This window comes from Pristis pectinata, chromosome 17 (assembly GCF_009764475.1).
Source record: "Pristis pectinata isolate sPriPec2 chromosome 17, sPriPec2.1.pri, whole genome shotgun sequence".
Classification (NCBI taxonomy): Eukaryota; Metazoa; Chordata; class Chondrichthyes; order Rhinopristiformes; family Pristidae; genus Pristis; species Pristis pectinata.
Genome location: NC_067421.1, coordinates 43,978,893 through 43,993,411, shown reverse-complemented (window position 1 = coordinate 43,993,411; position 14,519 = coordinate 43,978,893). Strand labels below are relative to the sequence as shown.

Here is a 14,519-nt window from a genome sequence, read left to right as displayed (position 1 = left end):
GCCACATTGAATCTTTTATCAATGTGCACACGTATGAATGGAAAGAGAAAGATGCTGCTGGCGCAAGAGGCAATGTATTGATGGAGTTAGGTGATAAGGCTCAGGTAGACCGTAAACATTAGGGTCAATGTATTGGGCTGACTTTGTGCTGTGAAAGCTTTGTAAATAGAGTAGTGGAGATGGCACAGAAACAGACCCTTTGTTTCACTGAGTTCGCACACATTGACACTAATCCTATGTTAATAACATTTTTTTTTATTCTCTCCACATTCTCATCAACTAACCCCAGATTCTACCATTCATCTACACAATTAACATACCAACCTGCATGTCTTTGTTGTGGGAGGAAACCCACACAATCATGGGGAATGTGCAAACTCTATAAAGCACTTACTAGCTGCACCACTGTGCTGTCCAAACACAGCTTCCTAAACGTGTTCCATATTCTGTTCCAAACTAAATGGAGTTGCACTTAGTAATGCAGCAAATTGAAAATAGTGAATGTAATCCGAGATGTATTAAGGAATGCAGAATGTATTGTCTCTAATATTTTACCAGTAATTGAATATGCATTGTTTACCAGTGTATATTATTTAATTAATTGCCACAATTTATTTTCAAAATTACTTGGGAAGATTTCTTTCTTCTATCCCATTGCAACTATTCCACTTTTTGCCATGGAGAATTGGAATGGACATTAACAGACCTGGTGAAAATATCCTGTGGCCATCAGCAAGAGCACCGTAATGATCTAAAGCGAAGTACTGGGGTACAAATGCAGATGCTGGAAATGCTCAGCATGCCAGTCAACATCTGTGTGGAAAGAAACAGAATTAACATTTCCAATCAATGGCCTTGCATCAGCATTGGCCAAAGGCAGAAAGTAAACTGGGTTGAGAATAAACCCAGCCTATCCAATCTCATCTTATAACCACAGGCCTCCATTCTGGGAACCGTCTTGGTGAATCTCTTCTGTGCTGTATTGATACCACATCTTTCCTCTGGCGTGGCAACGAGAACAGTACGCAATCTTCGAAATGTGTTCTAACGTCCCAACTTTAATACTCAGTGCCTCAACCTATGAATACAAACATACCAAATGCCTCCTTCACGACCCTATTAATCTATGGTGCTGTTATGAGTCAGGTTGTTATTTGGTGAATGTCCCTTTAAGGTACCTGGACAGTAGAGTAGTAGTTTGTGTGTGTGTGTGGTGTCATCAAGACAGCAAGAAGATAACAACGTGCTGGCTGTTTTGCTCGGTGAGTCGAGAGAGACTGATTGCTCGTCTCTGTAACAATGGATGAAGAACAATAGCTGTGTCTGTCACTACAATCTATGTACGGATTTTTGGAGCAAACAAGTGGAGTTCACTTCGTCGTTAACCTGTAGTGGGAAACAGGTATTTGTGTAGGTGGCCGCTGTTGAATGCCTTCGGGGTGGCAGATACTTCAGAACAAAGCAATGGAGATCATCAGTGATTGAGGTGTCTTATGGGTTCCATTGTGGAACATGTAGATTTCGTAACTTCTCTCTACATTTTCTCTTCACTCAACGGTGGTTTTGCAAAAGCCTTTGCTCACGTTTCACCTGTTGACTTGCTGAACTGAACTTTGAGAATTATTCCTGGGTTTGGGAATTTGCCACACGCACACTTCGAGTTTAGTTTTGGGGTTAATGTTTAATATCTAACATTTTTACTTTTCTAAGTAAATAAGTAATTATTAATAAAATAGTTTCTAACACTTATACATGACTCGGTGTGTTTCTATTGTTGCTGGTATGTCACAGTGCCACTTTCAGTAAGCTGTGGACTTGGACCCCAAGGTCCCTCTCTACATCGATGCTACTAAGGTCCTTGCCATTTACTTGACGTATCCTAACAAAATTTGACTTCTCTGAGTACGTTATCTCACACTTGTCTGGATTAAATTCCATTTGTCTCTGCTCTGCCCAACTTTCCAGCCGATCGAAGTCTCAACAATGCCACTACCTTCTGCCTCCAACTACCAAATCTATTTTGGACCTAGTTTGCCATCAAATCCATTGTTCCTTAACCTTCTGGCCCAGTCTACCATGTGGGATATTGTCAAAAGTCTTACTGAAGTCCATGAAAACCACTTCTGCTGCATTACCTCCATCGATTTTCTTAGTTACCTCGTGCCATAAGTTTCTGATTTTTTTTTTAGAAAGCCTTTCAAAAAATCTGAATACATGTATGAATGCATTAACATAACTAAACTGTTGTTAATTCTCTGCTTCACAGTATGCAGTTTAGTGTGGTATAATTGTTGACCTCATAAGCATCTCCTGTCTGCTGGGCAAGTGACAGCATGATTCTGACTACAGATTACTGTAATCTTTCATTTCTATTTGCATTCTCCTGTCTTAAGAGGAAGTAAATTGAAAAGCACTAACAGAAGACAAAAATGATCTTAAATTGATTATTTAACGACATAGGTCATTGTCTAAAAAAAAACTATTTAAATCAAACAGTTCTTGTGACTATTTACAAGGAGTTGTAAAATAGAACTCCTGTCACCTCATGGCATTTGTGGGAGTGACACAGATCATTCTTTGATAATGTGATCATCTCTGGAGTAAATTGGCTTACTAAACGCTGAAGTTTACACATTTGTCACTGGGATCTTGCTGTGCAGTTCTCTGTCAGGCATACTGGATAAGCTTCATTATCACAATGGAGAACGTTTTAAAACTGCATAGTTATAATCCTCATTACAAATTGCATTTGGATATGTGCCAGTTTTACATGCATCTTGGCTTCATGCCCACGTTTCTGCATTCTTTCACTCCTACTTGTCTCTTTCCTGTACCTGTCAGTATGTCAGCACTCCTCTTTTGGGTGCCTTTTAGTAATGGTTCCTCAGTGGAATGCAGTCAGAGCCAGGATTGTGGGACCACATTGTCTAAAGTACATAGCAGGGGAGGAAGAAGAAAGAGCTGTAGTCATGGTGGATTCAGTAGTTACGGGCAAACATGTATTTCTGAGGCCGTTACTGTTACTCCAGGATGCCTCCCTGGTGCCTGGGCGAGGATGGCAATGAATGGCTGCAGAGAATCCTGAAATGGGAGGGTGAGCAACCAGAGGTCCTGGTCCACATTGGTACTGATGATTTAAGTGGAAAAGGAAGATGAAGTCTTGCAGGCAGAGTTTTGGGTGCTGGTAAAAGGTTAGAAAGGGCTTCAAGTTGTCAATTCAGGATTACTCGCAGTCCCATGTACTAATATGAACAGAAATAGGGAAATAGAACAGCTGAATGTGTCGCTGAGCAGCAGGTGCAGAAGGGAGGGCTTTAGATTTCTGAGGCATTGGAACCATTTCTAGGTCAGGTGGGACCTGTACAAATTGGAGGGGTTGTAACTCAGCAGGGCCAGTGTCCTCGTAGGGGAATGTGCTGGTGCTATTGGGAAAGGTTAAACTTGTTTGGCAGGAGTATGGGGACCTCTAGGGGAATTCAGGAAGGAGAGACAAAGCAGGAAGGGCAAGGTAGAAAACTAAGTGACAACAAATGGCAAAAAAAGCTAAGCAACAAGTTTGAAGCTGAGGAAAATGTCTAAATTTCATTAAAGATACTATATCTGAATGTGTACATTTGCAGTTAAGTTAATTAATGGCACAACTAGAAGTAAGTGGGTATAATCTCATTGCCATTACAGTAGAGTAACTGCAAGGTGACCAAAACTGGAACTAAATATTTGAGTATTTGACATTTAGGAAGGACAGACTAGAAGGGGGGCTGGTGTACAACTATTATTTAAGGAGGCGTTTAGTGGTGGGGAATGATTTTGGCATGACAGATGATGTAGAGTTAGAATCACTGAGTCAAACCAAAAATTGGCAATAGACAGGAAACGTTGGCAGGAGACCACCAAATGAATGCAATATGGGGCTTGGCATAAAGCAGGAAATTAGAGGTGCATGTGATATGGAAGTTTGCAGAGATCAAACTTGCTGCAATAAGATGAATCTGTGGGATTATTTGAGATTCTTCTGTGTCAATATCTTGAGGAACCAACTAGGTAAAAAAAAAACTATTTTGGATCTTGGCTTGTGCAATGGGAAAGGGTTGATTGGTTATCTTGGGGCCTTTGGGAGAAAGTGACCAGAACATGTTTAGAATTTTACATTGAACCACATCGGATTCAAATTCGATTTGAAACTTGGGTCTTAAATCAAAACTGTGAAGGTATGAGGGGAGAGTTGGCTGTGTTTGATTAGGAGAATATATTGAAAGGTGTGATGGTAGATTATTTCTTCTGGCTGAGGAGCGTATGATGATACAACATGGCTTGAGAATAAGGGGTAGAGTGTTCAGGACTGCAGTGAGAAACTTCTTCACTGAGGATGGTGAACATGTGGAATTGTCTAACCTGGAGGGCTATGGAAGCTGCTTATCATTCAAAATGGATATCAATATATTGGTGTGGGTATTAAGGCCAATGAGGGATATGGGGATAGTGCTGAGGAATGAATACTTTACTCTGCATTCTGTTATTGTTTTTACCCTGTACTACCTCAATGCACTGTGTAATGAATTGATCTGTACAAACGGGATATAAGACGAGTATTTTGCTGTACCTCGTTACAAGTGACAATAATAAACCAATTCCAATACCAAGGTAGAATCTCAACCACCAGGTGCATGAATGACAGAACAGCTTGAAGGACCACATAGCTACTTTTTTTTATATTAAGCTGAATTTTTGCCTCCCTTCACCCACCTTTGGTTGATCCAGCAGCAACCAGAAATCTGGAATCCTTTCTGTATTATTGTAACTCTGATAGCCTATCATTTGGACCAAACTTCTGGTTGGCTTTTTGGCTGGACAGTAGTTTGATTTTTGTTTACCTAAGACCTAGGGGAAGCTGATAGTTTTGACGTAAAACTATATATTTGAACATTGACAAGTTTGATTAGTTTTCTTTTGTGAACCACTTAAAATGTATCTGCTCTTTTTCAGTTAATGAGGACAAACGAGAAGCTAAAAAAGCTCGCAAGACCAAAGGGCTTGCTGGGAGCAGCTCTTCAGGGAGCGACTCCGAAGTATCTGAAAGTGAAGGCAGTGACGGAGAAAGTTTTCACTCTGTCAGTTCTGCTGACGATGACTTTAACCCTTTCAGGGATGAATCTTCTGATGAAGAGGATGGTAAGTTGATGAAAAGATGAGCAGCATTTCCATTCTAGACATCTCTACAGAGCTCAGTGTGAGTGAGGGCACTTTGCGCAGGTAGCAGTGAATGCTTTAACTGTGCAGTTATCTGCCATTTTTCAGTCATATGTGACATAGGAGGTCATTAGCCCTTTGAGTAATTGCCATCCTTTAGGGCAATCACATTCCCCGCTTCCTTCTACCCTTTTCTCTCTCACATGCACATTAACAACTCAGAACCTCTCCTCCAATTCTCCCACCAGTCACCTACACTAGGTCTAATTTACATTAGATAATTAATGTACCAACCAGCACATCTTTGAGATCTGAGGAAGCAGGAAGACTTAGTGGGGGAGGGAGCAGAGAAAATCTATGCCATGGTGGAGAATGTGCAGACTCCACAAGACAGATGAAAATTCATTGGAGGTATGTTGAGGTTATAAAGCTCACCATCACATGGGACTGATGCCCAGTCTTACATAAGGTGAATTACCATTTCTCAGCAAAGATATAGTTTCCATATCAATAATGCCAAACTATGTGTTAAGTCCTGATCATCGTTCAATGTGACAGCCTTCCTATTGTTGTAAATGAACAATGATTCTTCAGCCAACTAGATGGTGTCCTCTCATACAAAGCATTCCATGACTTCACTCTGATTCTCAAATGTACAATGTATAGTAATTTTGTCTTTGCACTGTACTGCTGCTGCAAAACAACAAATTTCATGTCATATAAGACAATAATAATAAACCTGATTCTGAATCAAGTGTATTAATCTGAAAGCCATGTGGAAGTTGGAGTATTCTGGAGAGTAGTATGAATTGGATGGGGGGAGGACAATGATAACGCTAGCTAGTCAGGAGCTTTAGCAGGTGAATTCTTCTGGATTCCGCTTCGGGTGAAGATGAGTTGAGTTTGTATCAGACATTGAAGCTATTGGGCATATTAACTGAGACATTGTTGAAAGGGATGGATGACTGATGAGGTAGCTGGAGAAGATGGTGATCGAAAGATTCCTGTTGTACCTTTCCCTGGGCTGGAGGTTCAGGATAATTTTATTGGCACAAGTCAAAGGGATTTGGTGTGATCGTTTGATGATAGGATTTAGAGGTGCCGTGGGTTTGTGTGGGGAAGCTTGTGACATGTTATTTAGTGACATCTTGAACTAAATGTTTTAACTATACTCTGGTTTCAAAGAGATTCTTGGGTCTGCCAACGACCTTCAATTTTTGTGACTATTCTCCTTTTTGTCGTAAATAGATCCTTGGTTAGTGAGGAAGGACCGGAAGAAAGACAAAGAGAAGAAGAAGAAGAAGAAAAGTATTGATCCAGATTCTATCCAAAGTGCCTTGCTAGCATCTGGCCTTGGATCTAAAAAGCCCAGTTTCTCCACAACTTCAATCAGCAGCACAACCAATAATGCACTTCCTTCAGGTAAAGGTGTTGCAAATGCAAAAAAGGTTTAGCCACTGAAAAATTGGCAGAGAGTATGGTGCAATGTTCAGTATCATGTGAATGAAGTAGCATGAATATATGTGCTTTTTATCTTGCATTGATCATCAGACTAAGGATTAGAGTCTATTTTCAAAAATGAGCCCCTTACTGTGATCTAATTCCCTTTCCTTTTCCTCCAAATAAAACTCAAGGTAACAGTAGCCATAGCATTGTAGCCAGCCAGGATGCAGTAGAAAGAGCCCAGCAAATGAAACGAGAATTACTCGAGAAGCTGGACAGGCTTGCTGAAGATCTACCTCCCAACACGCTGGATGAACTGATAGACGAGCTGGGTGGCCCAGATAATGTAGCAGAGGTCAGTTTGAAGTAATGTGATGATATGCATGCATCTGTAACTATGACCTGCTTCAGTAATGAGGACATACCCTGAGATGTTCCACAGGAATGATATCGAGCAAAACGTCACACTGAGCCACAAGAGAAACTACAATGCAATGAAGATGTGATAGAACCAAGAAGAATGTTAAAATGATGGTGGGGTTGCAGTGGAGATAGGTCTCTGAGTATGGGGATGAGACGTGAACACAAAAGTGTGGCTAGGATTTTGGGAGTAGAGCTTTGGAAGAGCTTCAGTTCATGTTGTGTGTGAAGGAAGGCACAGATTTTTGTAAATGCGGAGTGAATCAAGGCATAGGTAAGAGTTTCAACCACCAATTGCCTGAGGTACAGGTGCAAGCATTGGAATAGAGTATTTGTTTGTGACTAGATAGATAAATTGCTAATGTTGAAAGTGAGGAGGGTAGTCATTGGTTTCAGAATAATACTGTTAAGTTGTATATTACCAACTCAATATTACCTGTATTCAGTTGGTAATATAGGCAGGAAAATGGCAGGTGGGATTTAATCCTGAAAAATTTGAAGCAGTGCATTTTGGGAGGACACAAAGGCTAGAGTTTGTAGAATAAATGGTAGGGCCTGAGTACTGAGGAGCAGAGGAACCTGGGTGTGCATTTCCTTCATTCCTGAAGACAGCAGCACAGGTGGATAAGGAGGTTAAGAAGACGTGGGATACCTTTCTTCATTAATGGGGGGGGGAGGGGGGAGCATAGAATACAAGATAAAGGAAATTATGGTACAACTGCATAAAATGTTAGTGAGACCACAGCTGTAGTGTGTGGAGTTCTGGTTGGTAGATTATAGGAAGGATATGATTGCAGTAGAGAGGATGCAGAGAAGATTCACCAGGATGTTACCCTGGATAGAGTATTTCAGTTATAAAAGAGAGATTCGATAGGCTGTGCTGCTTTTCCTTGTGCTGGAGAAAGCTGAGGGGGGACTTGATTGAGGTTATCAAATTTTATTAGAGTTGAAGGTGGTGAGAAACACCCATAGCAGAGGTGCATATAACCAGGAGTCATAAAGTAAGGGGTAGGAGATTTAGAGAAAGTATTTTTTCACGTAGCAGGTGGTTTAAATCTGGAGCACCCAACCTGCGTGTGTGGTAAGGCAGGTGCTCTCATAACTTGTCCTATCACCTCCTATGCCATTGTATTTCAAGTGCTACAAAATGGAGATAGTATAGAAAGGCACTTGATGGCCAGCACAAATATGGTGGGCTGAAGGGTCTGTTTCCTTGCTGCATGATTTTCTAAAGATAGTGCAAGAATGAAAGGAGAGAGAGGGATAGTTTGAATGTGGACAAGGTTTCTATAGATTGGCACAACATCGTGGGCTGAAGGGCCTGTACTGTGCTGTACTGTTCTCTGTTTTAATAATGCATCAACAATATTGTGGCTTTGGATCAATGACCAATGTCACCGATTCTTAACTGTTCTCTGAAGTAAGCCAGCAAGAGTACTGTTGTACCAAACTACCATGCACTTTAGAATACCTTCATGTTATAGTTTGCAGCAGTTCCAGGTGGCTTCTCACCAGCATTTCCATTGGAGTATGGATATTTACTGTCTGGGTGCAGTGAATCAAAGATGGGGGGGAAGAAACACTTTTCCCATTGTCATCCAGCTACCTAGAATTTTATTTTTAATGTCAGCATTTCCTCTCAACTACTGAGTGGGTGGTGTATTTTCAGCCTCCTCATCTTTTCTTATCTGCCACTTCCCCCCCACCCAAAATACATAAACAGCTCTTAATCTAGTTAATTGTACTTTTTTTTAATTACATACCAGAACTTGTACAGATTTCATAAAAATAAGCTTACAGCTTGGTGAAGTGTCATACTCATTTAAGATAAAGCAATATCCTGCTTATGAATTTCCTTGTATTTAGTTTAAGTCATACAGAGGACTATGTTACTCTGTCCATCTTTAATTACTGTTATTCCTTGCTTGATCTGTTGAGGTGTTTATTAAATAAAAATGTTGTTAGACTTGCTTAATTGAAATTGTGTTTTCTAGATGACAGGCCGTAAAGGTAGGGTTGTGAGCAATGATGATGGCAGTATATCTTACGAATCTAGATCCGAACTTGATGTTCCTGTGGAAATCCTCAACATCACAGAGAAGCAGCGGTTTATGGATGGAGAGAAGGTACAAGGAATTCATTTCAGACATCTGTTTTGGATAGCAAGTTCTGATTACTACTTTTTTAAAATTGTGTTTTTTTGCCCATTAGAATATTGCGATAATTTCGGAAGCGGCCAGTTCTGGGATTTCATTGCAAGCAGATCGCAGGGTTAAGAACCAACGACGGCGAGTGCACATGACCTTGGAGTTGCCTTGGAGTGCAGACCGTGCCATTCAACAGTTTGGTGAGGACCTGTGGTTTTCAGTTTTGTTCCCTAATCTCTGTTCATGGAAGATCTGGGAATGCGGTTAGACAAATCTTAGAAACAGAGGGAAGCGGAGAGAAACCTGGTAACTATAACCGGAGAGTCTCACGTCAGTGCTCGGGAAGTTACTGGAGAGGATTCTTAGGGATAGAATTTGAGCATTTTGAAAACCATAGCCTAATTAGGGACAGTTAACATGGCTTTGTGCAGGGCAAGTCATGCCTTAGTAACTTGATTGATTTTTTTTTTGATGAGGTGACGAGGGTGATTGATGAAGGTAGAGCTGTAGATGTTGCCTACATGGATTTTAGTAAGGCATTTGACAAGGTCCCTCATGGGAGGCTCACCCAGAAGTTTAAGATCACAAGATCACAAGATAAGGGAGCAGAAGCAGGCCATTCGGCCCATCGAGTCTGCTCCAAGGAAAAGGGAAAAAGAAATGGGGTGGGAAAAAAGAGAGAGAAAAAAAAACTATTCTAATCCCATTTGCCAGCCTTATCCCCATATCCCTTGATACCCTGACTATTTAGATATCTGTCTATCTCCTCCTTGAATACCCCCCACTGATCTGGCCTCCACTGCTGTGCGTGGCAAGGAGTTCCACAATTTCACCACCCTCTGGGTAAAGAAACTTCTCCTCATCTCTGTCTTGAAACTGTACCCTCTAATTCTAAGATTGTGCCCTCTGGTCCTGGACACGCCCACCAAGGGAAACAGCCTAGCCACATCTACTCTATCCTTACCTGTCAACATTTTAAATGTCGCTACGAGGTCCCCTCTCATCCTTCTGTACTCCAGCGAGTACAGTCCAAGAGCCGACAAACGCTCATCATACTTAAGCCCTTTCATTCCTGGAATCATTCTCGTAAATCTCCTCTGAACCCTCTCCAACGTCAGCACATCCTTCCTAAGATGCGGGGCCCAAAACTGCGCACAGTATTCCAAATGAGGCCTCACTAGTGCCCCGTAGAGCCTCATCAACACTTCCTTACTTTTATACACTATACCTCTCGAGATGAATGCCAACATAGCATTCGCTTTCTTAACCACCGATCCAACCTGGTGGTTAACTTTTAAGGTATCTTGTATGAGTACCCCCAAGTCCCTTTGTACTACCGCACTATCAATCTTCTCTCCTTCTAGATAATAATCTACCCGCTTATTTCTACTTCCAAAGTGTACAACTGCACATTTCTCAACATTGAATCTCATCTGCCATTTCCTTGCCCATTCTCCTAAACTGTCTAGGTCCCTCTGCATTCTTTCTATTTCCTCTATGCTCCCTACTCCTCCACTTATCTTGGTGTCATCCGCAAACTTAGCCACACAACCATTTATTCCATCATCCAAATCATTGATGTACAAGGTAAAAAGGAGAGGCCCCAACACCGACCCTTGCGGCACACCACTAGTAACCGGTAACCAACCAGAACGAGATCCTTTTATTTCCACCCTTTGCTTCCTGCCAACCAGCCAATTCTCCACCCATTTTGCTACCCTGCCCATAATTCCATGACCTCTCATCTTATTAATCAGTCTCTTGTGAGGCACCTTATCGAAGGCCTTTTGAAAGTCTAAATACACAACATCTACCGCCTCTCCCTTATCCACCCTACCTGTGATTTCTTCAAAAAACTCCAATAGGTTGGTCAGACAGGATCTCCCCTTCACAAAACCATGTTGACTAGGTCCTATCTTGCCTTGCGTGGGATCCATGTTGAATTGGCTGTTTGGATTCAGAACTGTCTTGCCCGTAGAAGACTGAGGGTAGTGGTCAATGGGACTTATTCAGCTGGAGGTCTGTGACTAGTGGTGTTCCTCAGGGATCCGTACTGGGACCTCTGCTGTTTGTGATATATATAAATGACCTGGATGAAAATGTACATGGGTGGATTAGTTAGTTTGGAGATGATACGAAGATTGGTGGTGTTGTGGATAGTGTAGAAGACTGGCAAAGGATACAGCGGGATACAGATCAGTTGCAGATATGGGTGGAGAAATGGCAGATGGAGCTCAATCCGGCCAAGTGTGAAGTGTTGCACCTTGGAGCATCAAATGTAAAGAGATAGTACACTGTTAATGCCAGGACCCTTAACAGTGTTAATGAGCAGAGGGATCTTGGGGTCCAAGTTCATAGCTCCCTGAAAGTGGCTACACAGGTTGATAGGGCAGTAAAGAAGGCATATGGCATGCTTGCCTTCATTAGTCGAGGCACTGAGTTCAAGAGTCAGGAAGTTATGCTGCAGCCTTATAAAACTTCAGTTAGGCCGCATCTGGAGTATTGCATTCAGTTCTGGTTGCCCCATTCTAGGAAGTCTGCAGAAGAGGTTTACCAAAATGCTTCCTGGATTAGAGGGCATGTGCTATGAGGAGAGGTTAGGCAAACTTGGGTTGTTTTCTCTGGAGTGGTGGAGGCTGAGGGGAGATGTGATAGAGGTTTATAAGATTTAGAGGCTTATAAGATTTAGAGGCATAGAGTAGAAGCCAGTATCTTTTCCCCAGGGTTGAAATGTCTAATACCAGAGGGCATACATTTAAGGTGAGAGGGGGAAAGTTTAAAGGAGATGTATGGGGCAAGTTTTTTTTACACAGTGGTGGGTGCCTGGAATGGTGGTGGAGGCAGATACGATAGGGGCATTCAAGAAGCTCTTAGATAGGCACATAAATGTGCGGGAAGTGGTAGGATATGGACATCGTGTAGGCAGAGGGATTAGTGTAGTTGGGCATTTTATTACTAATGTAATTGGTTCGGCACAACATTGTGGGCTGAAGGGCCTGTTCCTGTGCTGTACTGTTCTATGTTCTAAATGGTGGTTAAAGTCTGACCGTGCCAGTTGGATATATCACCTGAAACATTTCAACAGCAAAATACTGTGGAAAATGGGGAATATTAAGCTTTGCATGTGAAACTGATAGTGGTTGATTAAGGATATCAGCAGAAATAGAGCAAAAGTATTTGGATGCAGTCATGAGGAAGTTAAATGGCTGAGCAGTCTGAGACTGAAGCACTTATTGTGGTGCTTTTGAGGTTGCCTGTGGACTGAGGATAAGACACAACCAGAATGTGCTGGAACCCTACTAGACTAGTAACAAGAACAATTCTTATACCTATCCTCAAGTATTTTTATTAGTAAATGTACAAAGGTTTCATTGTGACTTGAATCAAAGCTCAAAGGCTATGTATAGTTTCAACACAGCCTAACAGGTCTGTAACTACAATAAGTTTGAGGTAATTTCATCAGCCTGGTAGCTGGGTGGTTATTTTTTGTTTATATAGGCCAGCTTTAAATATGCAAGAGTCCAGCATAAGTTGCAAGTTGTCTTGATTATTTTACAAGCAGCTTAATGTGCACTGATAAGGGTTGTTTCTGTGGGATCGCATTGAAGTTATAGTGGGATTAGGGCAGAGTGGGTCTCCTGTACTCTGTGGGTATAGACTGAGGGATGTGGCTATGACCAAATGCATGAGTTCAAGAATGGAGCAGCCCAACTATATTTCTTCCACCACACGAGTGAGATACTGAATTGCACAGTGGTTAAACATTTAGTTTATTGGGTGATTTAAGGGAAGTGTAATAATGGAATATGACAATGGTGGACACACATGGAATTAGGATCACTCTTCACATGGAGGATTAACACCACAGTGCTTGAGCAGTACTGCACATTTCAATGTTCACTTAGTGTAACGCTATTACAGCGCCAGCAACCTGGATTCAGTTCCCACCTCTGTCTGAAAGGAGTTTGTATGTTCTCCCAGTGTCTGCGTGGGTTTCCTCCAGGTGACGTACAAGTTAGCATCTGTTGGCATACTATGTTGGCACCGGAAGAGTGGCGACACATGCGGGCTGCCCTCAGCACATTCTCAGTAATACAAAAAGATGCATTTCACTGTGTTTCAATGTATATATGACCAATAAATATCTTGTAGCTCTGTGTGAATAATTACTTTCCTCAGGTACCATGAATACACATGCTCTGTTCTGAGCTGTCATTGGTATGTGCTGTGGCATTAGGTGGGGTATTTTGGCTTGGCCTGTTCTGTGGGGCAACAAAGGTTGGGCATAGCTTGCTCTACCTTTTATTTTAGAATGGAGGGGTTTGTGGCAATATTGGGATAGGGAGTTGGGTGCTTCCTTCTCTACTCTGGGGTAGGAGGAGGTGAGGTAGGATGGGATATTGCCTGGGCTAGAGGGTGTGGTCTCATGCTGAGTATATGTGGGGAGTGTGGCCTTATTCTGTGAAGTGTCGTTATACTTGGGAGTTACTGCTCAAAAATTATCAAAATGTTCAAATTCCTTGCTACTGATTTGAAATGAGTTACAATATTCAATTGTAAGTAATTGATCTGTGACATTTGTGAGGGTCAAGACTTAACAGATTTATTAAAGGAAAGACACTTAAGGTCAATTGATTGTGGGGAATTGAGGTTGATGCTTTTGCTGGAACTGTGAAAATGTGATTATTGTGTTATTCACAGGTAGAACACATCGGTCAAACCAAGTGACTTCACCTGAGTATGTTTTTCTAATATCAGAATTGGCAGGTGAACAGAGATTTGCTTCAATTGTTGCAAAAAGACTTGAAAGTTTGGTAAGTTCATACTTTCAAACGGGATTGCATTTCCTGTCTCACACCAAGTCCAACCATTAGGCGAGAAAAGAAAAAGTGCTTAAAGATGTAGCCAACCTCGATTCCGTTAGATCGATTGCCTTTTTTCCTATTCTATGCTCAGATGACTTACTGACAAAATAAGCGGGGCTTAATGCTTTCCTTAGTTATGTTGTGTATTTGTTTTCATTGTCTCTTATACAAATTCATGAAATGACCAGATTTACTCTATTGGCCATGGTAAACTGCATAAACTGGGTTCTGTAAAAATGTGTCTAAGCACCCATGTCAACACAGACTATGGGAAGAGGAGGGAGTGCTCCAGCGGTGTGCAACGTTGCCTCTAATGTTAATAACATGCAGATTTTCCTGTCTCCCAACTTCCTGGTTCCAGCCAGTCCACCTTCACCATGCACGAACGGCCCTTCTAGACACTACCTGACCTGATGAATGTTTCCAGCATCTTCTGTTTTTATTTCTGATTTCCAGC

At 41.7% G+C, this 14,519-nt stretch overlaps 1 protein-coding gene across 3 annotated transcripts in view; it reads left to right on the top strand.

Annotated features, from left to right (window-relative positions):
• The window catches only part of sbno1 (strawberry notch homolog 1 (Drosophila)), a 103,454-nt gene that overhangs the window by 71,042 nt on the left and 17,893 nt on the right, over window positions 1–14,519 (top strand). For all 3 annotated transcript variants that reach the window (XM_052032017.1, XM_052032015.1, XM_052032016.1), the window contains exons 16-21: window positions 4,984–5,169; window positions 6,436–6,609; window positions 6,822–6,985; window positions 9,045–9,176; window positions 9,262–9,397; window positions 13,899–14,011. In XM_052032017.1, coding sequence (XP_051887977.1) covers window positions 4,984–5,169; window positions 6,436–6,609; window positions 6,822–6,985; window positions 9,045–9,176; window positions 9,262–9,397; window positions 13,899–14,011 — 905 coding nt within the window. The remainder of the gene's footprint in view (window positions 1–4,983; window positions 5,170–6,435; window positions 6,610–6,821; window positions 6,986–9,044; window positions 9,177–9,261; window positions 9,398–13,898; window positions 14,012–14,519) is intronic.